Raw genomic sequence first — 25530 nt, 5'->3', positions numbered from 1 at the left:
GCTCATAATGCACAGTTAAGTACGAGTAAGTCTGAAGCTGGGACTTTTAAAATAGACTTCTTAATGCCTCGGCTTATAGCATCCTGCATAATTACATATGATTTGATCATAGATTGCATGTGAATATGATCATTAGTGAATTTAATGTTCAAAATAATGATTTAAAACGGCTATCATGCTGCAATTTTCGCCTCTCAGCAGAAACAGCCGTGGTGACGCCTGATGAGTGATTTTTTTGTGACGATGTGATTGCATTCGGTAACAACGACAACTCACTATAGCGACAGATTTCTCTGTTCCCAACAGCTGTCGTTATAAGGGGCTTCCACTGTAATAGTAACTAATAGTAATTATCAGTATTTTCTTCTCTCACAATGATGTATTATAATTTATTGGGCAAATTTCATCCAATACAATATTTTGTAGGCATTTTTAAATTAAGATTACAGAATTATTAAACTTCTCTGGTTAATCTTTCCAAAATCACTAAATTGATTTAAGGATATATACAGCCTGATGATGAGGAACTACATGGCATGAACTAATGGGGCCACATGTCTTTAGACTTAGAAGTCTAGTTGAGAAATAGCTTTGTCTCATTGAGTGCCTCCATCATACCATAGTCCTTTTTATTAAATGGATTATTTATAAAATTAAAAATGATAGTTGAACATTGTTGAATAATTATTAGGGCTACTTAACATTCTGAAAGTCCGAAAATAGGACACAAAATTTTTTTGCTTGATTGTGGTGAATTTTAGGAAATGGTTTCAATTTTTTTACCATGCTTTAAATGGGATTTAATTTTTCTTTTACTGTCACTTTGCTTATTTTACTGTTTTTCAGGAATGTTAAATGAAATTAGCCCTTTATAACCCAGAACTGATTCTGGGAGAGATCAAATTTCAAGATTTTTCATTTTGAAAACTTAAAAATTGTACGCTCAATGATAATTATCTTGGCAGCTAACCTTTTCATCATTAAAAGTTACCCTACAAAATAATGGGTAGTCAAGATATTTCCTGAATAGAGCTGAAAGTTTAAAAAAATTTGATGTTGCTTAGAAGCAACATAGGTTGATAGGTTAGAAGAGTTAAATGAGGACCCTTGAGCTATGGTTTATGGCATAGGTCTTTATAATATTTTTCTAATAACTGCTCTCTCTGACTTGGACTGGTCTAAGGACTAATTTTGGTTTTGTAGAGAAGAGAGAGGGGAACCTGAAGGCCCCTTTGCCTCTTCTCTCTTTTATGTGCCCTGCTTAAGCTATTTGATGAAATATCTATGATAACATGAGAATTTTTCCCTTTTCTGCTATTTCTGCTAGGTTTTATTGAATGGAATCCCCCTTGATGAGAAGTCGCTTGTTGCTGATGAGTTCGAGGAAGCAGTGCTTTCAGAAATTATGAGCCAGACGCCCATGTTTCAGAAAGCTGTGTACAGTGGTGAACTGAAAGACAACCCTCTTGATTATGCCATGAACCAGCCATATGTCATGCCACGGTATGTATTTATCATCAAAGAGAAATGATATCCCACAGAAAATGCGAGCATTAGATGTATATATCTATCATCTTATATTTTCTTGATTCTTTTCTTAAAATGCCTACACTTTTTCTTTGAGATTGTCCATGATTATTAAAGACTGAAGATCAGTTCCAAATTATTATTAGATTACTGAAGACCCCAATGGAAGAAGCAGTGTAACTGTATCAGCATAGTGTATGCATGGTGGCATCCCTTGAGTGGTATTCAATGTCCTTTCACGAATACTCTCTCCCCTTCTGCTTCCATGAGCATGTAAACTTCCCTCTGGGCCCAAATTTTGCTATTCAGTGTAAGCATAGTATATGTACTTTCCCTGATACAATGTCAATGAGTTGTAGGCAGATAAATTTGACAGTGTTCTCGGCCACTTGCTGGTGTTGACTTCTTCATCTTTTATTTGCGATACATTTTTTCAAATCATGCGTGATGAGGCAATTTGTAAAATAGTTGTGTCTCATGTAAACCCACCTTACCAAGTAAATTACAGTGCAACCTCGATTTAACGACACCCCACGGTGCACTAATAAACACTCGCTATAGCGAATTGTCGCTTTACCGGAGGTGGAGCAAATGATAGCCAATATATGTACCTGTTGCGAACAGATATACAGGAACAGGAGTGGTGCGGCGACAGATAAACATCTATCCGATAAACGTAAGCATAAATCCAGACGAAAGGCGATGTTTTTTTGCATCACTAAATTTCCTTACTCAAATAACGACTAACTATTCAAACAATTTATAAGCGCCGCACTGAATAAAAATCATGCAAAGCATTGTTCCATCAATCATTATATTTATTGAACGACAGTTTACCACATAAATTTGAGACTGAGCACTCCATTAACTTCATTTCTAACAGATCGCTAGCAATTACAGAGGTTAAGGAGTCTTGATGAAAGTCTTCCGGCGGTGAAACCCTCGCTATGGCGAGAGCCAACACCGAAAGGGTCTCGTAAAAACGAATTTTTTAACATGCTTATTATAGGGTCAATTGACGGTGCATCGGCTATCTCTCGTAATAGCGGGGGTGTCGCTATAGCCCGTACTCGCTTTAACGAGGTTCCACTGTAGCTGATAATTTACGTGTGTAACATAATTGTGAAGTATCATATTCTCTGATTACAGTCTATGTGTAGACAGCTTCTCATTTGGATTTCCATTACAAATTTGAGTTAAAATTTCTTTGTTTGCTTCCCTCCTTAGAAATTAGAAGAAACATGAACTTTCCTTCTATGAGTTGACCCTGATTCTTAAGCATTGTAGAGCACTGCTGATGTGAAGCCAAGTGCACAAAAAACAAGCTCTTTTAAGTGGCCGTTTGATCCTCTTTATCAGCCTTGAGCAAATATTAAGGCTACAATGTAATGTTTGCCTCTTGCCTTTGGAATCAATAAATTTAAATGCGGCAGAGATTAGCTGTGAGTGATTGCACATACATTTGATATGTTTGTTTATTTCTTGGACCTAGAAAGATGAATTTTATGTTTTCCGTTCTATATGCATATAAATTAATAATAAGTCAGTACCTCTCATTTCTTCACTTCTTACCCTCTAGGCTGAATGAGCGCGTACTGCAAGGCAAAGGTGTGACCAATCTGAATTTAATGGCTGGCAATCCATTTTCCGAAGCAGGCAAGGACAGTTGGCAGTGGTTCTTGTCACATGGTAGTCAGTCATCCCCTCAAGACCTGACAGCAGCCTTTGTTTATCGTGCCAAGTACACAATGCGAAGGGATGATGGTGCAGCCAAGATGATCTCTAATTGGGTTGTCGGTGACCTCGAATCTCCTGAAGGTCGACAGTTACTTTCGGATGCCCTCGAACAAATGGTAAGAATATTCACCTGTGCCCTTGAGCCTCTCCATTTGTCTACTTAAATTCACTCTTTTTGTAGCATCATCTAACTTATTGCTTGATTTTTTGTTTATCACAACCGGTCCCCTCCATCAGGGGCTCTGATTGAATATTTTTACTCTTTCCCCTTTTATTTTTGTCAATCCTTCTCCACCAAAATTTCATTGCATTCCATGCTATAAACTGACTTCCATCATTTTTGTGTACACATGAAAGAATAAAGTACTTCATTGCTATGTAGTGGCAGAATCTGGTGCTTATTAGTTAAAGTGCTTTTCTGTCCATGCTATGTACTCCACGTGTTAGAGGAGTAAACCAGTATGAATCACTTAAAATTTTAAAATAATTTGTTATTACCTCCCAAAAAAATTATTCTGAAGTGAAATTGTGATCACATCTTGTGAGTACAAAACTACATATTATAGGTGATGTTTACCTATCCGATATTTAATGGTGAAACTATTTTAGAGGAAAGCATGGTGCTCCTCCCATTCCTGTGTCCAGGGAATGTAGCATAAAAGTTATGTATTTTGAAGGAAACATTTACTTGCATTCAGTCCATCGAAGCCTCTGCAAATGAAAATCAATACAGAAAGTAATCTGATATGATTTACTAAGGGAAAGTTTTACTCTATACTAACCTAGTCCTAAAAGTCATCCTAAAAAATCCTGGTTACATGGTTCATCTCACGGCATACATTTGTATGTCTAAATTATTATTCCTATGCACCAGCAATCTAATCCTGTAAACTCGATCATATCACTTATGAATGGACATCGTTAATCTTTTTGTTGATTAATTGAAGAGTTTTGATTATTTCTGATTTTCTTTGTAACAGAGGTCATCAAAGGCAATTCGAGTCACTCCTGTTCTGAATCCGTCCTCCTTGCCTTCAAATTCGGAGCCATGGGACAAGGACAAGTTCCTGTTTAGCCGAACAGTGACGGCTGCATTGAAAGTTATGAGGCCAGAAGTCAGCAACCAATACCTATCTAAGATACTTAATGAAGAGGTGGCCATGGACATATCGCTCGGGAGGAAGAGTCCTACTGATTTTCCCATTCAGGTATTGTGGGCATCCTTTGAAACAGGAGTCTCCAAAATATGGCCCACGCACTCGTTTCAAGTATTGAATATTGCATACTTCAGTAATCGGCAAATTTGCTCTCCTGCCCACGGGGCAATTCGGAACTTGGAATGTGGCCCTCGTGGCCTAGTAAATTGGAGACCCCTGCTTTAAAATATTCTGTAATTGTATATTTTCCTAAGGTGTATGAAATTTATAGCAATCCAAATCTCTGTGATTCCAAATTATTTGGAATACTAAAATTTTGTTTGTGTATTTAGTATGTTTTTGGAAGGCCCAGGGACAAACTGAAGGAACGTAAAATTATTACGTACTATTTTCTGTCTATATTTCAATCCAAATTGTTACTGAGAAAGCATTGGGTAGTCAATCTGTAGCCGGCTGAGAATAAATAATGTAGATACAATCACTTGATACGTATGATTCGAAATCTGACTGTGCAGATTTTTTCTCGTTATTAACAACATGGGAAGCATGATAGTGTAGCTGATTGAGCACTAGGGTGCTGACGGAGGGGCCCTGGGTTCAAATCCCGGGTGAAGTCTTTGGAAATCCAAATCAAAATCCTTGTAGTGTGGGATGGGCTAAGTCGAAAGGAGGGAATTTAAAAAACATACGAATTTTTTTTAATAAGAAAAAAAGTCTTTGAATGTGTTATTATCATGAAAGATATTTTAAGCAATAAATTTTTGTATAAATATGGTTTTCTAAGGCTATTAACCTTCCATCAGGAGCAATGGATCTGACAGGCACTGTACCAGTATTTTTTTATCTCTCCGCGGCACTAGACATAGACCCTTGATGCTCATGGTAGCTGTTTGTCTTGACAAGCTCTACGCGGCCTTTCCACTTTTTGCATTTACGCCGACAAATCAGTGGCAGATTTCATAGCATAATTAAGCCAAATAATGGCAAATAAAGAAAATTAAAATCATTATTAGCTAAATAAGTTAGCAAAAGAAAAGACACTGATCTTATTGAATGCACATGGTAAAATACATTACATACATATAATAATACTTAATTGCCGAAAGGGCATGTTAAATTGCAACTTGCTGGATTGTCCCCGGGCCATATGATGGCATGTAAAGGGTAAGATATCCTTTGAGTGTTAGACTACACTTAAAAAGGTTCTTTAAACTCTAAATATGTACCACTGAGACATGCTGAGAGTTATCATGTTTTTTCGTATATGTGCCAGTCAGGCACATTGCGCCTGAACTCAGCAATTCCAATATTGCACCCGACGGAAGGGTAATAGAAATATTTATGGTTTATGTGCACACAATTCAATGCCCAGCACCTATGCTACTAGGAACGCATCCCTATCTTCCCAATGTTAAAATGGTCTCGAATACCGCAAAGTCGATTGGCGCAAAGACCCCAAGGAATGCATCCCTTGCGCTAAGCGAGGCATGGTTGTACTTGCATTCCTGATGAAAAATAACCCAGGGGATATCTTGCAGATTTGAAGCATATCCCCCAATAGCGAAGGGATATTTGGTCTTCCAGTATTCTCATATATACAGTAAAACCTCTTTACATCGTAATGGAGGGGACCAAAATTTGGGCAATTTGATGTATGGAGGTTCACTATAGAGAGGTTTCAGTGATAGGCACCATTTTTTTCATATCCTTCGGAAATGAAGGCACTACTGACTTTTAAACCATTATATTTATACGTTTAAACAAGCATGCATGCACTAGTGAACATATATTTATTATTTAATGATAACAGAAAGCGAGCGCTATCGCATGATTTTTACCATGATTCAAGAGAAAACAATGTGATCTCTCTTCAACCGTCACTTAAAATGATTGGGATAGTTGGGTACCTTTTTTCCTATTTACTGTTAGGTATGCTATCATATGGAACAAAATGGCCACAACTAATGATTAAAGTGAAAATTACAGCACATAAAAGGTGTTTAAAATGAAAAAAAAAGTGTGAAACAATTATTGCTGAAAATGTCATTCTATGTACGCTAATAATCGTGGCTACATTAATGGTCTCTTGTTGTCCCGGTATGATCTATGGAGGTAGTTAGTCTGTCTCGGGGTTGTCTCCTTGGTATGATAAGTGGAGGTTTTATGAGATAAAGAGGTTCACTACAAAGAGGTTTGCCTATAAATTTATATGTAAATCTGACGGGACCGTAGGGGTGGTATGAAGTATGGAGGTTTATGATGTAAAGAGGTTCACTACATAGAGGTTCTACTGTAATTCTCATTGCAGGGATTTGACATGTCTCTCCTGATGGAGGCAATAGAGGAGGATGATGGGGAAGCCATGCTAAGGGCTCACCGAGCCTTCTGCTATCAGTCCCTGGGATTCAAATCGGGTGGGGAAAGGGCCGTGGTTAGTAATGGTCGAGTGCTTGGCCCATTGGATGTGGATGAGATTTTTGGAGTGGATGACTTTGGCCTACTCGAGCGATATGCATTCTCCACTTATGCCGACAAGGTCACCAAGGCCCTGGCCAAGGTGAGAGAAGAGGACGACGATGCTGATGGTGAGCTTTTTGTTGTTTTTTAATTTAAGGAGCAATTCCCTTTGCTTTGTATTGATAATTTTAGTCTACTTGCATAAATTAGTGTTTCATGGGACTAATTCACCTTTGATTTCCAGGAATGGATTTGGCTGAGAGTGGAGATCGGTTGATGCGTCTGCTGTCTCTCCTCATGTCGCGGCCTCACTCCAAGAGCAGATTTGAAATACCATCACATGGAGACAAATACAGGTGCATGTGAAATATATATGTAGTGTTTGAGTTTTGTTTTAGTTTCATCTGTCCTTCTTCCAAATCCTATGAGATTTTTTTTTGAGATTTCTTAACTAAGTGTTGCTAATGACATCTTTGGCATCTACTTACCGAGGCTAGTGGTGTGGCATTGTTTTTATATTGGATACATATCCATCTAGTAATCCTATGTGCAATTTGTAAAGGATGTGCAATATGTAGAGTGTGAAATCGAGTTGTTAGTATCAACTGCTACCCATTTTCTCAGCATAATAGGATGGTTTCCTATTATTTTTTTATGGCCTAAATCGAAATATTATTACTCCTGGAGTACGTATTTCATACTTTTAGATTTTTAAATGAAGATATCTATTTTTCGTGAATAAATGAAAAGTGAACATTTTCAAGCACGCAAAAATAGCTTAGTATGAATGCTGGGAAAAGCCCGTGTGACATCATTCAGGTTCCGGCTACTAGTAGGTAGCAGAGTACCCAGCCAGCTGGTAGCGCTTGGCTTAAATAAGGATTATTAATACCTTATCAAACGAAGAAAACTTTCCAACCTTAGCCAGTTTTAATAGGTGATTATTAAGGCATGTTTCCCTGAGCTCTGTGCCTCATGCATGCATTGGTAATCTCAGACGATGTAAAACTCCTATCTACTCGTATAGAAACTAGGTCCCTGTGACGTCACATGGAAGAGCATCGCAGAGCGCGCCAATCTGGCCTTTTTCAAATGCTGTTAAAATTGACCATTGCCATTCGTCTAAATTGGGATTTCTAAAATCAAATAATTAGTATGTTATGAATACACTAATGGTGGGTAACGAATCGCAATCAATGCCTTTCGTTTTCTTTGATGAAGGAAACTACCCTGTTTAGTATCTGTGGACCCCCCAATATTTGTGGTGGGTATGGAGCATGTCCCATGAAAGTTTCTGCTCTTCAAAACTTCGGAATAGATTATCAGTGGTCCTGGAAAAGAAAATGTCATACCCTACAACCTACCTATCCCTTACCCTACCCTGCATGTCTGATTTTCATTAGCCATTAGCTTAGGTCAGATTAAACTCAACCCTCACTGGTTGTAACGGATGTTAGGATTAAAATACGGAGGGAGTGAGGATGTTCTATGACGCTGGCTGATGGGGTTAATAACAATATGTAGCCGGTGCTTAACCCTTTCGCGCCGGACCTTCGTTGATGGAAATTCTTCCTCATTACAAGTCTCTTGAAAATTTTCTTTACTCCCCTGTAGGAAGCTTTTTCGCGTCGACAGTAGGCAGTGGTTCCCTCCCTAACCATTTCTGGACCCAACTCAGTGGGGCGCCGATCCGTTTCCTCGGCCTCTGTCCCAGATCCTCGAAGGATTAAAAGCCCCTCCGAGTCCTGGATGAAATATTAATGTTAAGTATATGCAAATATTTGTTGTTCGCATAAATTTCTTCGCATTCAAAATGAACTTTGTGTTTTTTTCTGAGCGTGCAGAAATTTTAAACGAAGTTCTAACGTTGATGTAGACATATTTAGTATATTTAATATATTTACTTGTTGTCCTATAACTCCGTTGATATAAACTAGGGATGAGTCGATTCCACTTTTTTTCGATTCCGATTCCAATTTCGATTCCTTCAAATCGATTCCCGATTCTCGATTCTGATTCCATCGATTCTTACTCTTTATGGCAGGTGGGATTTTGATTTATCTGTAGCATCGCTGTCATTAAACTTTAAGAATTGAATGGAATAAAATAACTAGGGATGGACAGATCCAGGATTTTTGGAGCCAGATCTTTCGAATCGGATATTTTCGATTCCAAATGCATTTTCGAATTCCTGCCATTAAACAAAGTCATTATTCAAGTTTATTGCGGGTATATACAATCAATGGAATGCTTTTTAGATTTTCATACACATTTTTATATTTTTATAAATTAAAAATTATTTTATGGGCTTTCAAGTTGATTTTTAAAAACATCTTTACATACTCAGGGTCTAAACTGTTACTTATTATCTTATTACTGTTATCTTAGGATGAACCACTGACCAGTAGCGTAGCGAGAGGACCCCCCAAAATATAAAAACACAATTACTTTCCTTCATAAAAGGAAACAAAATATTAAAAATCATGAATTTACAAAAATGAAAAAAAAAAAGAATCTCTGAAAAATGAAGTTTTTTCTATTATGAAGGGCGTTAAAATTAGTTTGAAAACCTCTCCTTTGTACCCTGTTGTTTAAAAATTTTCCCCCCTGGTTTTGGACCCCCCCTTAACAAAATTCCTGGCTACCCCCCTGCTATCGACTGAATTCAAATTTTCCTCACACGCGTTTCCCCCGAATTTTACTTTCTCATCGCATACGGACTTGTGTTTCATCCGAAAATGCTTCAGTATGGTGAGGTGGATTTAGCACATCCTCGCAATTATTTACGCCATAGTGCACGCACACTGCATTCATTGGTTCTCCTGTTAATGGAAATGTTTATACACAATGAAAGACATTTTTATTGGTGCATCATTAAATTACATTGCAACTGCGCAATCAGCAACACAATTAAAAGTATTTAAAACGGTAATAACGTCACGTGCGACGAGGTGCTCAACCGCTCAGCATGAGGAAGGAGTGGGCAGCAAAAGCGTGTAAAGGAGAGGTGGAGGGGAAGGAGCAGTGGCGTAGCCAGGAATTTCAATTGGGGGGGGGGGGGATCCAAAACCAGGGGGGAAAATTGTTGAAAAAACCGGGCACTAAATAATGGGTTTTAAACTAATTTTAACACTTTCCCAGAAAGTCACTCTCCTAGCATTTGTAGTCTAGAAACGGAGAATTGAAGCAGATAGGCCAAAAAAGGTAAGTTGGTGAGACGAGGTAGGGATGAAACACGCTTCAATTGTTTTCGTGTGATTTGATATTTTCCTTAGAAGACAATGATTTTTGGTCCGTGTGATTTCGGATGCGAAAAAAAAACAACAGAGGCACGGGCTGATGGACGGCCGAGGGTGGTTTTCTGAAATCTACGACATAGTTACTTTTGAAATGCTGAAAATCCTGGCCACGGCTGAAATTCTACTTGCAACCTCTGCGAGAGCTTTCAAACAAAACAGTTCATGAGTAGGACAATAATCGCATGCGACGGCGCATTCGAAGAGAGAATCGGAAATCTTTCCACTCTTATGGGGCGTTACATTCACTGAAGCTATTATTTAAAATTTCCGATCCAGATCCGATGTCTTCCGCGACTTTGGATCCGATGAAGGGCAATATCCGCGGGTATTTGGATCCGAGGTATCCGATCCGACCATCCCTAAAGATAACAATAGCCGCGGTGGCTACATTCTCGTTTGGCCGCGGTGGCTAAACAATAAAGTAGCGTTCATGGCGTCGATACATACCAGAGCAGCCTGGCGGGTGCGCGGTGGCGGCCGAACGCAACCTGTCGAGTCCGCCCGGAAGCCGCGGCGGCTTATGCCAAGCAAGTATCAACTTCCTCAAGGGTTGCATTGATGAAACTGGGCTATACAAACGCGAATGTGTCTATTTTTTTTATTATTGACGCAGGCGCGTGTTAGTCTAAAAAGTTACTAATATAAAAAAAACCGCTCTCAGCGCGTATTTACCTATAAGAAACTTTTTTCACAGAAAAACTCGCTCTCTGCACGTTTTTATTATCATCAGACTTCAAATATCATTCGAAAGTAAAAAAATATATTTCGATCTATTATACTTTAAAATTGGTGGTCCAGATGAATTTTCCGAATGTGATTCATAATCGTAACAATTTGATTTGCCGTGACCAGCGGTTAATAAAAGAACGGAAAACGCATGCGCTGCTTCCCGATCCCGTGGTTTCCAATTTTTTTTCTCTGAGAGTTGCTCATGAACACGAGGTATTTCAGGGTTCGTCGGTTTGTCGCTCTTGCCGACATTTTAATGTTTCCGAGGCCGCTTAGGTATGTTTGTCGCAGCACCAGCGTGCGGGGCGTATCCTCCGCGCGGGCAAGGCTGACACCGCGGCCGCTTAGGTGTGTGGCAGCATTTATGCCCCAAACTTATAGTCTATGCTCAAAACATTTATCTTCCTGGAATCGATGGAATCGGAATCGACTTTAGGCGATCGATTCTCGATTCCGATTCCGTGCCCGAGAATCGGTGGAATCGAGAATCGACATTTGGAATCGACTCATCCCTAATATAAACGTTAGAAATCCGTTTGAAATTTCCATGTGGTCAGCAAAAAGAGATTAATTCATTTCTAGCATTGGATTTCAAAAGTAAGCAACAAATATTTTTTGGAAAACACACTGCAAATAACAGTAATTGACCGCGTGGAGAGGATAGGAAAGGGTCGAGCTGAGCGGCCGAAGAAGGGACTGGGCTAGCGCTAAGGCGTATAACGAGGGGCGACAGTGTCCATGGGTCTATTGTGCCCTCCACGGTTACTTTTTTCGACCTGTGCCGCACAAGCGCGGCATTCGTTGGTTAGGGTACGAAAATTCATGCCGCACCGGTGTGGCATTCGTTGTTCAGGGAAGAAAATCCTCGCCGCACATGCGCGGCATTCAGCACGAAAGGGATAAGCACAGAGTAAACCAGTACCCAGGGTAGGCATGCAGGGTCTCACTCCTGAGGGCCGGGACTGTAAGTTCAAGGCTTGTCACCCGCATGCATCAGGAGGGTAAGGATCAGGAAAAGGAAAAAAGGATACGAGGCGATGTCGTGATGAGAGCCCGATGATGCCTCCAGGGATAGGGATGGAAGGAATGGGATATGGAACACCATTATATCATTAGAGCAGCATCGGCCAATGTTGTTGAAACCTTGCTTTCCTGTTCCTACCGAAATTGAAGAATTTTCAATAGATATATTTCACAGATTTTTCTGTTGATTATACTTAAATACAGCCTTGCACAAGAGGAGAGTAAATTACCATAATAATCAGTTGAGGTAAATTGCATACTGTAATTTTTTTTTAATCTGCATATGCCAGGTAATTTTAAGTGTTGAGATACTAATATTTCTGAAAGTTTCTGTCAAAGATTTTACAAGTTTATGCTTGTGGTCTTATTCCTCTTAATTTCAATTGCAGTTTAATCAAGCTGGATGCTCCAAATCCTGACCAGCCAGCTTTTGACCTTGTGGTAATTGTTGATCCTGTATCCCGAGGGGCACAGAAAATTGGACCCATCCTGTCAAGCCTGTTGGAAGTGGTGAATTGCAATGTGCGTGTTTTCCTCAACCCTGTGGAGAAGAACAGTGAGATGCCACTCAAGAGGTACTGTGGTGAAGGCAATTCTTAAAATTGTTACAATTTTTCGAGAATTCTCTAAATTTACCTCATGAATTTTGTTGGAGAAACTAGATTAGATTTTAGATATTGAAGTTATTTCATTTGCTGCAATTAACATGAAAAACATGTTAACATTTAATCAGGACCTGTTTAGGCTTGCTATGGAATTTATTGAACTCTTTTTGTCTTGGTTTCTTTGAAAGATTCTCTTGGGAAAAGCTCTCTACCTTTTCTCAGGGCTCTTAAGTGTATGATCATTAAGAAATATGAATGCAGTAATGTGCATCCACTGAATCGTACATATCTGGAAGTTTCAGGCTTCAATTGGTGGAAGTTAGACATATTTCAATAAATAAAAGATCGTAGCACTTTTCCACAAAATTTTGTGGAAAAGTGCTACGATTTGTCCATTTGGTAAATTTAATTTCAAAATAAAAGGCAATCACAAGATTTCTCTATCCAACTCAACGGTGTACCCTAGTTTGTTTTTTTCCTACAATCTGATGTGCCAAAATTTTCCTTCTAGCGACTTAATTAGTGTAGTGATAAATGAAACTTTTTCCTTTTATTAAATATGTACCCAGATTATTGGCAAAATGTCATTCCACTGATTCTGTGCATAGTTGGGTGTGAGACTTGGTGAAGAACCACAGAGAAATTACTCTAGTAATACTCTCCCCCTTCATTATCCTGACTCTAGGACACAATTTAGCATTTGCTGGTTGACTTATTAGAAGTTCATTTTTGGAAAAGAAACATTTTACATTCCACACGTATATTTTATTTGGACTAACCTTTGAGCTAGTTATAACGTGGTTTTCTAATTTTATTTGGGTTGATCTCAGCACATTCTTTTGTCTTCCTCAGCTTCTATCGTTATGTGTTGGAGTCGGAGCCTCAATTCATAGCGGATGGGAAATTGGCTCCTGGGCCAATGGCTCGCTTTGTCAATATGCCGACATCAGTATTACTCACGCAGAACATGAATGTTCCTGAGAACTGGTTGGTGGAAGCTGTGCGTAGTCCGTATGACTTGGACAACATTCGCTTGGATGATGTGGAGAGCACCGTTCATAGGTAGGTGGTGAAAAAGATTTAAATTTTGATTCAGCCCGGTAATATCAGTGTTGGAGTTTCAAATTTACTACATTCTGTCCACTCTGTGACGTATCAAATCAGGCTTAAATTTGATAAGGCATAGTTTGGGTTGTTTGTGATACGTGTAGTGTATAAATACCATGGTAGTCATTCTTCTAGAAACTCCAAGGTAACTCAAGGAATTTCACCGTGCCTGGAAATTCATTGAATAAACAGGGAAAATTGTAAATATGTACCAATCTCTTTGAAGGCAACGACATCACAAAATCTGAGATGTTCGTCCTTGACTCCCTGATTCGTAGCCTCATTGCTTATAAGATGGGGGAACACTCATTCCCTTCCACCTATCCTTTGGGTGCTTCTGCCACCAACCCCTTCCTGTCGCTGAGCAGTCGTCTCGTTCTGTTCCCTCAACTCATTGCACGTGGCACTAGTGTTGTTCTAAACATTGTTAATTGTGTAGCAGCTTGCGCTTGCAATTTAATTTCAGGATATACCAATAAAAATGTCTTTCATTATGCAGAAACATTTTTATTGACATAAAAGAACCATGTGCATGCCCTGTGAGGTGAAACGCGAGGAAGTTCAAAATCCACCTCACCGCAACTGAAGAATTTGTGGATGAAACACGAGTCAGTATGCGATAAGAAAGTGACAAAATTTGGTGGAAACTTATGTAAGGAATATTAAAATTAAGTCAATGGTTGATCGAAAGATTGAAACCTATTTTCATTTCCAAACGTAAGCATAACAGTTTAGATCCTGAGCATGTTAATATTTTATCATTTTTTAAATTACAGTGACGACCTTATAACGACAGCTGTTGGGAACAGAGAAATCTGTCGCTATAGTGAGTTGTCGTTGTTACCGAATGTAATTACATCATCACAAAAAAATCACTCATCAGGCGTCACCACGGCTGTTACTGCCGAGAGGCGAAAATTACAGCTTGATAGCCGTTTTAAATCATTATTTTGAACATTTAATTCACTAATGATCATATTCACTTGCAATCTATGATCAAATCATATGTAATTATGCAGGATGCTATATGCCGAGGCATTAAGAAGTCGATTTTAAAAGTCCCAGCTTCAGACTCACTCGTACTGAACTGTGCATTATGAGCTGTTATTATCCTTATTTCTTGGATGCTCCAAATATACATGTCATAACTACCAGTTATGGCTATGCATCAGACTCTCACACAAATACTCAGCTTTAGCCTTCATCATTGGGCCGGTGATAGGGATCCCTGCGGCTCTTTGCTGGCAATACCACGAGAAAAGAGCAGTTTCTAAAGAGCGTTCCACATTTAGTTGACAGTACGGGCCTTATGGATAACAGTGTTGCCAAGCTTCCGCTCCGCCGGCAGTCATCCTAACAGCGTATGCAACCACACATAATAGAGCGCCAAAATGGTTTAATTCAAAAAGGAGTTAGGGATCGCTCGAAAGACGGCGTAAATTAAGGAATTTTTAAGCGTAAATTACAATACCTTTGCTGCAATATAAAAGGAAAAGTCTTTTGTTATTTTATGTAAGTACTTATTCAATGCACAAGCTGAATAATGAATAATCTGTAATGTAAAAAATAACAGTAAATTGAAGGATAGTAAAAATTATTGCCACTCCTGAATGAGACAAAATTTCTATTCCTTCCATATTTTGCAATATGTTTTGGCTCTGGCTAGTATTACATGAAAGGCGATGTTGTATAAGACATAATCAATCTTTAATTTTTCAAAATTTTCCCGTACTTGGTTTATTGTAAATTAAAGATCTCTTTTCAAGCTGACACCTTCAAAGCTTATTTCCTTAATGTTCTTTAACCTCCACCTTGTAGTAGGCAAGGATTCCAATTTCCTTGAGTAATAAGAGGCATTATCTACCACTATAATTGATCCTTCGGGTAAGTTTGCAAGAAGTGAGTGCTCAAACCATCTCTCGTAGCACTCGCCACCCACTTCTTCATGCTCATCCATTGAGTTCTTTTTGTGCAGAAGCACATGCGATGCTCATTTTATGAACCCATTTTCCGTTCCTGAGTGTATAATTGCAAATCGTCCTCCTTGGGAAGTGGGGGCCAAGCCCAGTATTTAGTCCAGCAAGGAAAGCTTAACGCGGATTTTCTAATTGTTTGTTTCGCAAACTAATGTTCACTATGTTCACTAATGTCCAACATTAATCCAACTTCTGCCTGTGAATACACTCGTCCTGTGCTCGCGACGATATTTTTTAAGCTGCCTTAAATAATTGTGCCACCAACGAATAATATCATCCCTTTCGATAATGATGATTCTTTTCCCCCTGCGATCGTACACGAAGCCTATGTCCAAAAGAAGACGATAGAGTGTTGTCCTTTTGTAATCTGGGAGAATACTATCCATATTTACCGAGTTTAAGATGGATTTTAAAGTCGGAGGAATATTTTTCACGAAGGATTCATGTACCTTCCTTCTATTTCCCGATCTCACCAAACCGTCGAAAATCACTGCTCTCGAATTTTTGTAAGGCTGTCTAATTTCTTTAGTTTTTGAAGGAGTTACCAATGGACCACGGGAGCTTTCCTTTCTCACTCTGTAAATAGTGAACTCCTAGCAACCAGTATCCTTCGAAGCTTCCCGGCAGGCCTCACTAATGCTGAGAGATTTCCTTAAGTACGAGAAGACTTTGAGCACCAACTGTCTTTCGCGGCTTATGAGTTTCTCACCTTTTCTCCTCTTCTTTGTATCGGACATATTGATTGGGCGGGTTACAGCAAAGATAAGTGTAAAAGACACTTCACAATTCTCAAATCCAGCAGACCACACAACACTTGCTCACTCCAAAAAAATGCAATGACAAACTGAACGCCTTCGTAAATTCTTCCCACGGCCCCTTCGGCTAGGGTCGCTTTTGGTGCAGGTTTTATGGTACCCTATGAAAGGAACTCAGAAAAAACCCAGCCCCCTTTTGTAAAAGGCGTGCACTGGATGGGGTAGTGTTTCGCACAGATTATGAGATATTCTTTTTCTTGGTTTCCGCGATGGGACCTAAACACCCAAGGCGAAAGCGTCTTATTTCCAAGCCGCTTGCTTACTTTCGTGTATCAATGTATTCAGATAAAAACACTGCTGTTACTACGCATGAGTATTCTCTGTTTAGGATATCAAACGAATAGATAAATACATTTCATAGTATGCATTAACAAAAAACTCCTTTTCCGCCCGAGAATTTTCCCTCTGCGCGCAAGAAAAAGCAAGAAGCCCGGCCCAGCGGCACCGTAACATTTTTTCTTAAGATCAAAACCTAGTAACTCGCTTCAGAATTGATGTAAGTTAATGATATTTTCACCAAAAATAACCTTGTAGTTTTCTTCACATTTGATATGCAGCATATAGGGACCTACGACGTAAGAAACGTAAGTTAGTAAGCGACTACTTTTTACCTTGCAAAAATCAAAATTTTCTTGTCCTAAAGGGTGTTACGTCGGCATAACAACATTTTAACTCAATATTTGTACAATTGGTGAAGACCTTCAAGGAGAAAATAGTGTGAAGAATTTTTTGCAGAAGATTCAATTCAATACAGGCAACGGTCATGCAGAAATTGCGAGAAGAAGATAAAGTAAAAAAATACACGTTTCTAACGGAAATTTAACGAAATGTTTTTTATAGCTTTTGTTATAATTTTTATCGAAAAACTATTGGCACCAGTGAATGCAGCATCTCTTTCTACATTAGAATGCAATTTTTAATCAGTGCATAGCGCAACATTAATTTTCGTGCTGTTAATGACAACACCGCGCTCCCGGCCTTATGGAGATTAACATGGGAAACGATTCTCCATAAGAGCCCATACTGTCAACTAAATGTGGAACGCTCTATAGCTGTGGATGCTCTCTGGGCCGCAGGTGTTTTTGAGTGCTTGGACGCCCTTCTTTAAGCACTCTCGAACGAATTTGTTCTTTTTTCATTAAAATAGTGAACAATGTCGATGTATTAATTCCAAATCGCCTCGCTATTTCACTCTTTGAACACTCTCCACTTTCACGATCTGCAATAATTCTCATTTTGGTTTTTAAATCCAAGGACTTGCGTTTACCAGCCATGGTGCTAGCAGACGGGCGGAATAATTTTTAACCTCACTGCGGAGGCGCGGGAGGGAGATGACAAAAGAGCAATGAAATGTGTACTCGAGAAATTTATTAAGGAAAGAAGAATAGGAGAATACGGAACATGTAGACGTCGACGTTGGCGGAAAAAATGCCGTTTTAAAAGCATTGAATTCCAGAGATGTGGCACGTGGTCAAAAAGTCAACCTGTCGTAATTACGAATGGCGCAAGAGAGGAATCGAGCCATTATCGCTAATACGAATTTATTTTACATTTAAATCATAGGGTTTAAAATGGTTCCTTGGGTAGCTGTCGCTAATTCGAGCTTGTTGCTATATCCCGTACTCGTTATAAGGGGCTTCCACTGTAATTTGAAAGCTTATAAAAATGATTTTTAATCAGTAAAAATATTAAAATGTTTATATAAATCTAAAAATCATTCCTTTGATTGTATGTACCCAGAAGAAACTTGAATAATTACTTCGTTTTATAGCAGGAATTTGAAAATGAATTTGGATCCGACAATATCCGAAGATCGGGCTCCGAAAATCAAGGAACTGATCTGATCCGAAAAAATCCTGGATTTGTCCATCCCTAATGTTAACCTTCAATATTTGAATATTTCATCAAGTCCTAGAATTTCAACTTGATTTTGCTGTTAGGCAGGCAACTAGGATACTATGATTATTAGTACAGATGCGTGAAAATCAAAAATGCGATATAGATGCGATGACTGGACTTTTACGATATTTTTACGCAAATTAGCCTTTTTGACGGCAAAATTCGTACATTTTGTGCCGAGCGCAGTTTAAATGCTCCACCGACACTCACCGCTTAAAGAAGCATGTGGGCGACTGGCCAGCTGCTTGTTGGCTGGGACTACGTGGCTGCAAACTACAAGTGGCTGCGGGCAAGCTACACCTACGCCACTATATGTCTTATTCCTTAATTTATTATTGTTCTACTACATGGTTATTTAAAATATTCTGTATTTTGTCATATAACTGTGTTTCACTACATTTTATCGTCATCTACCTCATTATGAAAATAAAAAATAGACGCTACAAAATGCAACAAACTGTTATTGAAAGTGCGATAAAATAAAAATGAAAGAGCGAGTATCGTATCTCTAATTATTAGTGAATAGGTAATTTTTTCATTTATTCGTGAATGGATAAAGAGGTTTCATAAAACGTGGTGTATTAAATGGATGTCTGATCTTAGGTATGTCTTTCCCTTGCAGTGAGTTTGAGTTGGAGTACTTGCTGCTTGAGGGGCATTGCTTTGAGCAGACGATGGGCAATCCTCCTCGAGGCTTGCAAATCACTCTTGGAACAAACCACCAGCCCGTGGTAGTTGACACCATTGTCATGGCGAACTTGGGTTACTTCCAGCTAAAAGCCAATCCTGGTGCTTGGTTGCTGAGGCTGAGAGCAGGTCGCTCAGCTGACATCTTCGATATTGTCAGGTTTGTATGGCATGAGTGCAGGATTTATGTGGATTCTGTGGAAAGATCTACACTCATTGAGATGAGTTTTACTCCATTACCACAGTAAAACATCTATGTAGTGAACCTCTTTACATCATAAACCTCCATACTTCATACCACTCCTTATGGTCCCGTCAGATTTACATGTAAATTTACAGGCAAACCTCTTTGTAGTGAACCTCTTTATCTCTTAAAACCTCCACTTATCATACCAAGGAGACACCCCGAGAAGGCCAAACTACCTCTGCAAATCGTACCGAGAAAACTAGATACCATTAACGCAGCGGCGATTACGTACATGGAATGAAATAATGAGTGATAAATGCTTCACACTTTTTTTCTTATACACCTTTAATATGCTGTAATTTTCACGTTAATCATTAGTTATGGCCATTTTGTTGAATATGAGAGCATACCTAACAGTAAATAAGAAAAAAGGTATCCAACTATCCTAATCATTTTAAGTGACTGTTGAATTAAGAGAGATAACATCCTTTTCTCTCAAATCATGTGATAGCGCTAGCATTCTGTAATTGTTAAATAATAAATATATGTTCAATAATGCATGCTCATTAGTTTAAACACATAAATATGATGGTTAAAAGACAGTAGTGCCTTTCATTTCCAAAGGATATGAAAAATTGGTGCGTATCACTGAAACCTCTCTCTATAGTGAACCTCCATACACCAAATTGCCCAAATTTTGGTCCCCTCCATTACGATGTAAAGAGGTTTTACTGCATCTATATTTTCATTCCTATTGATGGCTCTCGATATTGAAGCCATAGTCATCTTGTGTTCAAATGACAAAAAAATATGATTTTGTTTTTTCCCGGCATATTTTTCTACCTGGTTAGTTGCTTGTGGGCCGAAGTTTCAATGACTCCCTCTGCCATCATCCTCAGAGCTGAAGCGTCGGCCTACAAGCTACTCATCTGGTGGAAAACCTGAGTAGAGTTCACCTGACAAAAAAATATCTTGGCATCTTTTATTTGAGTGAGCTTAATTTTTCAATCTCCATAAGGTCAAAATCTTCTTTAAATTATTTTGAAAGTTTGCTGTTGGGCTTTTGAATGGGTATGACTTTGAAGGAGAAGCTCAGCATGATGGATGATTTTTTTGTGTGACAGCTCTCAGCCAAACCTCTCCATTTGCATTTTTGAAATTCATGTAAGTTGCTTTGCCATTTTAGCAATTTTAAATAGTACCATATCTTCCATTTTATGATCATTCATATTCATGGAAAAGTAATGAAAGCCTTATGATTGTGTTTTTATAAATTCTATTTTTGACTATTATGGATACACCATGTTATTAAAGACTATACAAATACTATGTACATAATAAGTTATGTCATTTTATTGTGAATAATTTAATCTTCATTTTCAAATTACATTATATTCATCTAAAAATACTTAAATAATTTTAAAATTATGTGGTCATATTAAAATGACTTCACTTTGAGAGGTGCAAATTTCTTTCATATTTGCCTCCAGATCATTAGAGGGTGGATAAGCGTCCCTTCTTTGGGCATCATACAGAGTGATACTACTTGATATGTTGCTACACTTTTTCATTCAATGTCACATATATTTCTAAGTTTTAAGGCCGTTTTACATGGGGCACGGAATTGCGCAGGTTAGAACTGCATTAATTTCAAAAATGGTGTGGAATTGCACGAATGCATGAATGAAATTAGAATGGGCTATTTTGGCATCCCATGTCCACGCATTCTCACATGTTTTCTAGCAATTCACCGCTTTAAACGACGCAATTTTGACTGCGCCTTCGTACACACATCAGATTGTGCAAGTATGTACCCCATGTAAAATGGCCTTTAGAGGATGGACAATAAAAGGTAGTTGAATTTAAACTTGCTACATCATTGGCTATATCTCAGCCATTTGAAAAATCTGCTCTTGATATTCTGAATGGTGGGAATCTTGATGTGGCCTCTTGTACCTGTTGTTAGTGCGACTGTTACTGTCTCCTTTACTCACTTCTTTGTTTCTTTTCCAGTGTGGATGGCACAGAAGTTTCCCAGAATTCCTCGGGAAGCAAAATATTGATTAGTTCCTTCCGAAGTCATGTAATTAAATTGAAAGTAGCAAAGAAACCTGATATGTTACATGCTGATCTATTGGCTGATGAGGAAAGCAATCCTGGAATTTGGAATTCCATCACAAGGTAAGCTTGTGAATTTTCACAGGTCGTATGTTTTATTTTGTCATTTTTCTGTTGTCTGTATCCATTTAGGCTAACTTTCTTTAATTTTTAAAGGGTATTTGTGGGCGTGGTGGTTAATGAATGGCGATGTGCAGTATACAGTGTTTGATAACCATTGCCATTTCTTAGTCTTTTGAATGGTAGTTAAAAACTCCATTTGTTTGGGCTGGGTGATGATGAAATAGGGTGTTTAGGTACCTATTAGTTGCTTTCGGTTTCGGATAGACTGTCATAACGAGCCATTCTCCTTTTGTATGAGAACGTCCTGAGTAAGAATTTTCCGAAGATCTTGTATGTTAACGTTTAATGAAGAATTAGTCTTTTGAAGTTGTTCTGGTGGGAAGAAATGTACATATTGCCAGACATGTAGTGAAGTGAGGTGGGCAACTGTGGAATAGCATTATTTTAAGTTTGAAAAAAGTTTAAGGTGCCCTCAGAATGATGCTTTTGTTGAAGTAAAAAATTATCCACAGTGTTTTGAGAAAGGGGATTGGGTTTATGAAGTGGCCAGTGTGTTGGCTTCAAGCAAAAATGTTCCAGTGTTCAAGCAAAAATGGGTTCAAATGCCGGTAGTGGCGAAGAATTTTCGGAGACTGCCTGATCACTGCTTAAGTGTTATGTGCAGGGCCCTCTAGTTCAACCGTCTGTCCATTATATCAGAAGTTAAGCTTTGGTTCCCTTGCCTTATCCCAATGCTGGGTGTCTCTCTATCCTTCCTTTGTCACCCTTCCCTTATGGCACAAATGACTGCAGCAGTTGGCTGCCTTCTTCAAATACTACCACCATCAATGTTTCCAGAACATGCAGATATGGTGATTCACCCTTATCTCATGGTATTGTCTTCGAAAAACTATGCCTAGTAACTTCAGAGCTGGGGAGCTACCCCAAAATTTCTAGTTGGCGATAAATATTTGAAGCTTGGACACAATTAAATGTCAAACATGCTGCAATGCATGTAGCCGCAATGTATTGAAGGATGTGTTAGAAAAGCCTGAGGTTCCCTCGACTTGAAGGAGAGGTAAGGATGGGAAGAAACAAGGTAATATCTGGTAACTTGAAGTCAGTGTGTCTTTGTTCTCATTGTTTTATTTTTTTGAATGACAGCCATTTTGACGATCTTCATCTATCCATCCAGGCCACTTACCTCTGCACGAGTATTTTCTTTCTAAACTATCTTGGGCTTTTGTAATTTTACTAAGCTTTCTTTGTGACTTTCATCTCTAGAGACTTAAGGCTTCATTATTCTTACGTGTGTGTGCAGCTAGCGTCACAAATAGCACTTAAGAAGAGTATATATTTGTATGGTGGTTTTTGACATCAAATATTGTGCTTGCAGAGGAGAGAAGTTTTACCTATAAAGGAGCGGCCTTATTAATTTATGCCTTAATTGCTTTTTGGTGTACCTCTTTTTTAAGGCTGTGCAAGCAGCATTTTTTAGTCAAGTAACAATTTTAAAAAATCTTGAGCGAGATTTGAGCTTGAGATTCAACTTTTTCTTCCTTATTCATGATTTGTTTCCTCTGTCATTTTGGTCACTTGTATATCTCAAGTAAATAATATTTTAGCTATGCCATTTTGCCATTGTTGACCTTGAAACATATTGGTTCCTAAGATGGTTTTATATGAAGCCCTTTTAAAGAGACAACTGAAAAGGAAGACTAGTATCTATTGTAATTATCAAATATTGAGATAAAAATTGCATCTCAAGCATTGCATTCATTGTAGATAGACAAGGTTGATGTTCTTCTCTCTTTACTCTATTTTTATGATATCTACTGATGAATTTGCTTCATATCTCAATCCTTGTAACGTAATGACATGTACTCAGGTAAACAAAATTTATGAATGTTATTTATTACTTTAGTTCAGAAGCTATGTAAATTATAAGCACCTACATGGAAATTTTATGCAAACGTGAGGTAATTGTCCATCTATACTACGAAAATGCATGAGACCAAATTACTCATTTTAAGATGTCATGTTCTCTTATTTATTCTTCAAATGGGAGTATTTTTAAAGTGGAGTGGTAAGATTGAGAACTATTCCTAATTAAATTTTAACCAGCTGTTTCAAGCACTCTTTGCTCACTCACACATAAGTGATTATGGCAATAACTAATCTAGGAGTAAAATCATTGTGTTTTGGGTATCCTCTCTTTGTGAGTTGCCTTAGTGAATTCGGTTGGATTTGCATTGCATCAGCCATAAAAAAATAGTTACAAAGCTTGTATGGATCCATTGTCATCTCCTATAATTGGTATTTTATATTTTTATTCATTGTTTCCTTCTCAAAATGAAACATGCATATTTTGCACAGCACCACTGGTACATTAGCTATCAGTGTATCTTAATTTTTTATACTATACTGATTTTTTCTTATTGGTTTGCTTGCGTTACAAGTCTGCCCTATGTTGGACCAGTAATGAAGGACTCGTTGAAGTGGCTGTCAAACCTCAGAGTTTGGAAAAGGTAGAGAGTTTGTGAGAGACTTGTTCTGTGATGCTCTTTGAAATCTTGTATTATGACTTAGTGCTTAGAAATTGCTTGTAATGTTAAGCTTCATGGGTCAATCTCAAGAGGACTTTAGTTTTTTCTGGTAAAGATTTAGTAACAAGTTTCGTAGCATGCAATGTGCTATTGAAGAAAATATGGATTAGTGAGTTGGCTCCTATAAATATTTTTAGAAAATCATAGGACTAACTAATATCATTTAGTCAAAAAAATTCTTCATTTTCTCCCCAAATGTACATATATAGACTTTTATGTGGTTATATTATGGTCTATTGGAAGAGAAGTATCTTCCTTGCTTTAATCCTCTGGGTGTAAGGTTTGGGTGTAAAAATAAAAATTATTTAGAAATGTGGAATATTGGATTGAAATGGAAGCTTAGTGAGTTGTATCTCTTAGCAAGTAATGGGAATTTAGAAGTTCTTAACGAGTGGTAGCTCTTCGACATGTGCATGTATCAGAGGGATGAAAAATAAGGAGCTGAGTTTTTTACTGAGAAGTAATTATTATTTTGATAGTGTATAAAGATTTCGTTAGTTTGGGATATGTACATGGAAATTGAGAGTGTAGGGTTGTGAATGATTTCAGCCTATGCAGTTGCCGGATGATATCAGTTTTAGAAAGTTGCCCTAATGGATGAGTGAGAAAGACATGTAATGAAAGAGAATGAGAAGAAGCTATTCATGACATTTATGGGGTTGGAATCAGGAATTAATATTTCACTTTTTGATAGATGTTTCTGTATTGCTGAACAGTTCTTTTGCTACATTATTGCCTATCTCTTCTTGCATCTAGTTTCTCCCAAGGCAACCTGTAAGTTCTGTTAGGGAACTGATTCTTTAGTTTTTTGAAGGAGGGGGAATGTGATTAGGTGTAACATGCATTTTGATCTTCTTGATGCCTTGTGAAGTATTTAACTTTATTTCCTCCTGTCTTGTAATGCATGTAAGATTCCTCAAAATAGTCTTAATAACTGCATCTTAACATGTTTGACAAAGAGTTTGGAATGGTCATGCACATGCAATGAAATCCAACTGTTTATCCCAGTACTGTAATTTTTAGGGATGAGTCGATTCCACTTTTTTTCGATTCCGATTCCAATTCCGATTCCTTAAAATCGATTCCCGATTCTCGATTCCATCGATTCTTATTCCTTCTAACAGGTGGGATTTTGATTTATCTGTAGCATTGCTGTCATTAAAATTTAAGAATTGAATGGAATAAAATAACTAGGGATGGACAGATCCAGGATTTTTGGAACCAGATCTTTCGAATTAGATATTTTCTAATCCAAATGCATTTTCAAATTCCTGCCATTAAACAAACAGAGTCATTATTCAAGTTTATTCTGGATACATGCAATAAATGGAATGAATTTTAGATTTTCATACACATTTTAATATTTTTATAAATTAAAAATTATTTTGTGGGCTTTCAAGTTGTTTTTTAAAAACATCTTTTCATACTCAGGGCCTAAACTGTTATGTTTGGGTTTGGAAATGAAAATAGGAAAAATCTTAGGATGAACCACTGACCAGTGGCGTAGCGAGAGGACCCCCAAAATATAAAAACACAATTACTTTCCCTCATAAAAGGAA

General features: G+C 38.0%; 1 protein-coding gene across 2 annotated transcripts in view; it reads left to right on the top strand.

The window, feature by feature from the left end:
* Positions 1 to 25530, top strand: part of LOC124160157 (UDP-glucose:glycoprotein glucosyltransferase 1) — a 59675-nt gene that overhangs the window by 16407 nt on the left and 17738 nt on the right. Inside the window, exons 11-20 of one of the 2 annotated variants that reach the window (XM_046535910.1) lie at positions 1328 to 1503; positions 3107 to 3380; positions 4245 to 4472; positions 6730 to 7006; positions 7123 to 7234; positions 12319 to 12504; positions 13387 to 13596; positions 18954 to 19178; positions 21219 to 21386; positions 23825 to 23893. In XM_046535910.1, the coding sequence (XP_046391866.1) occupies positions 1328 to 1503; positions 3107 to 3380; positions 4245 to 4472; positions 6730 to 7006; positions 7123 to 7234; positions 12319 to 12504; positions 13387 to 13596; positions 18954 to 19178; positions 21219 to 21386; positions 23825 to 23893 (1925 nt within the window). The remainder of the gene's footprint in view (positions 1 to 1327; positions 1504 to 3106; positions 3381 to 4244; positions 4473 to 6729; positions 7007 to 7122; positions 7235 to 12318; positions 12505 to 13386; positions 13597 to 18953; positions 19179 to 21218; positions 21387 to 23824; positions 23894 to 25530) is intronic. The other variant, XM_046535911.1, reaches the window with a different exon arrangement.

Source organism: Ischnura elegans, chromosome 6 (assembly GCF_921293095.1).
Source record: "Ischnura elegans chromosome 6, ioIscEleg1.1, whole genome shotgun sequence".
NCBI classification, from domain to species: domain Eukaryota; kingdom Metazoa; phylum Arthropoda; class Insecta; order Odonata; family Coenagrionidae; genus Ischnura; species Ischnura elegans.
The sequence above is the reverse complement of the archived record's forward strand: the minus strand, read 5'-3'. Positions and strand labels throughout refer to the sequence as shown.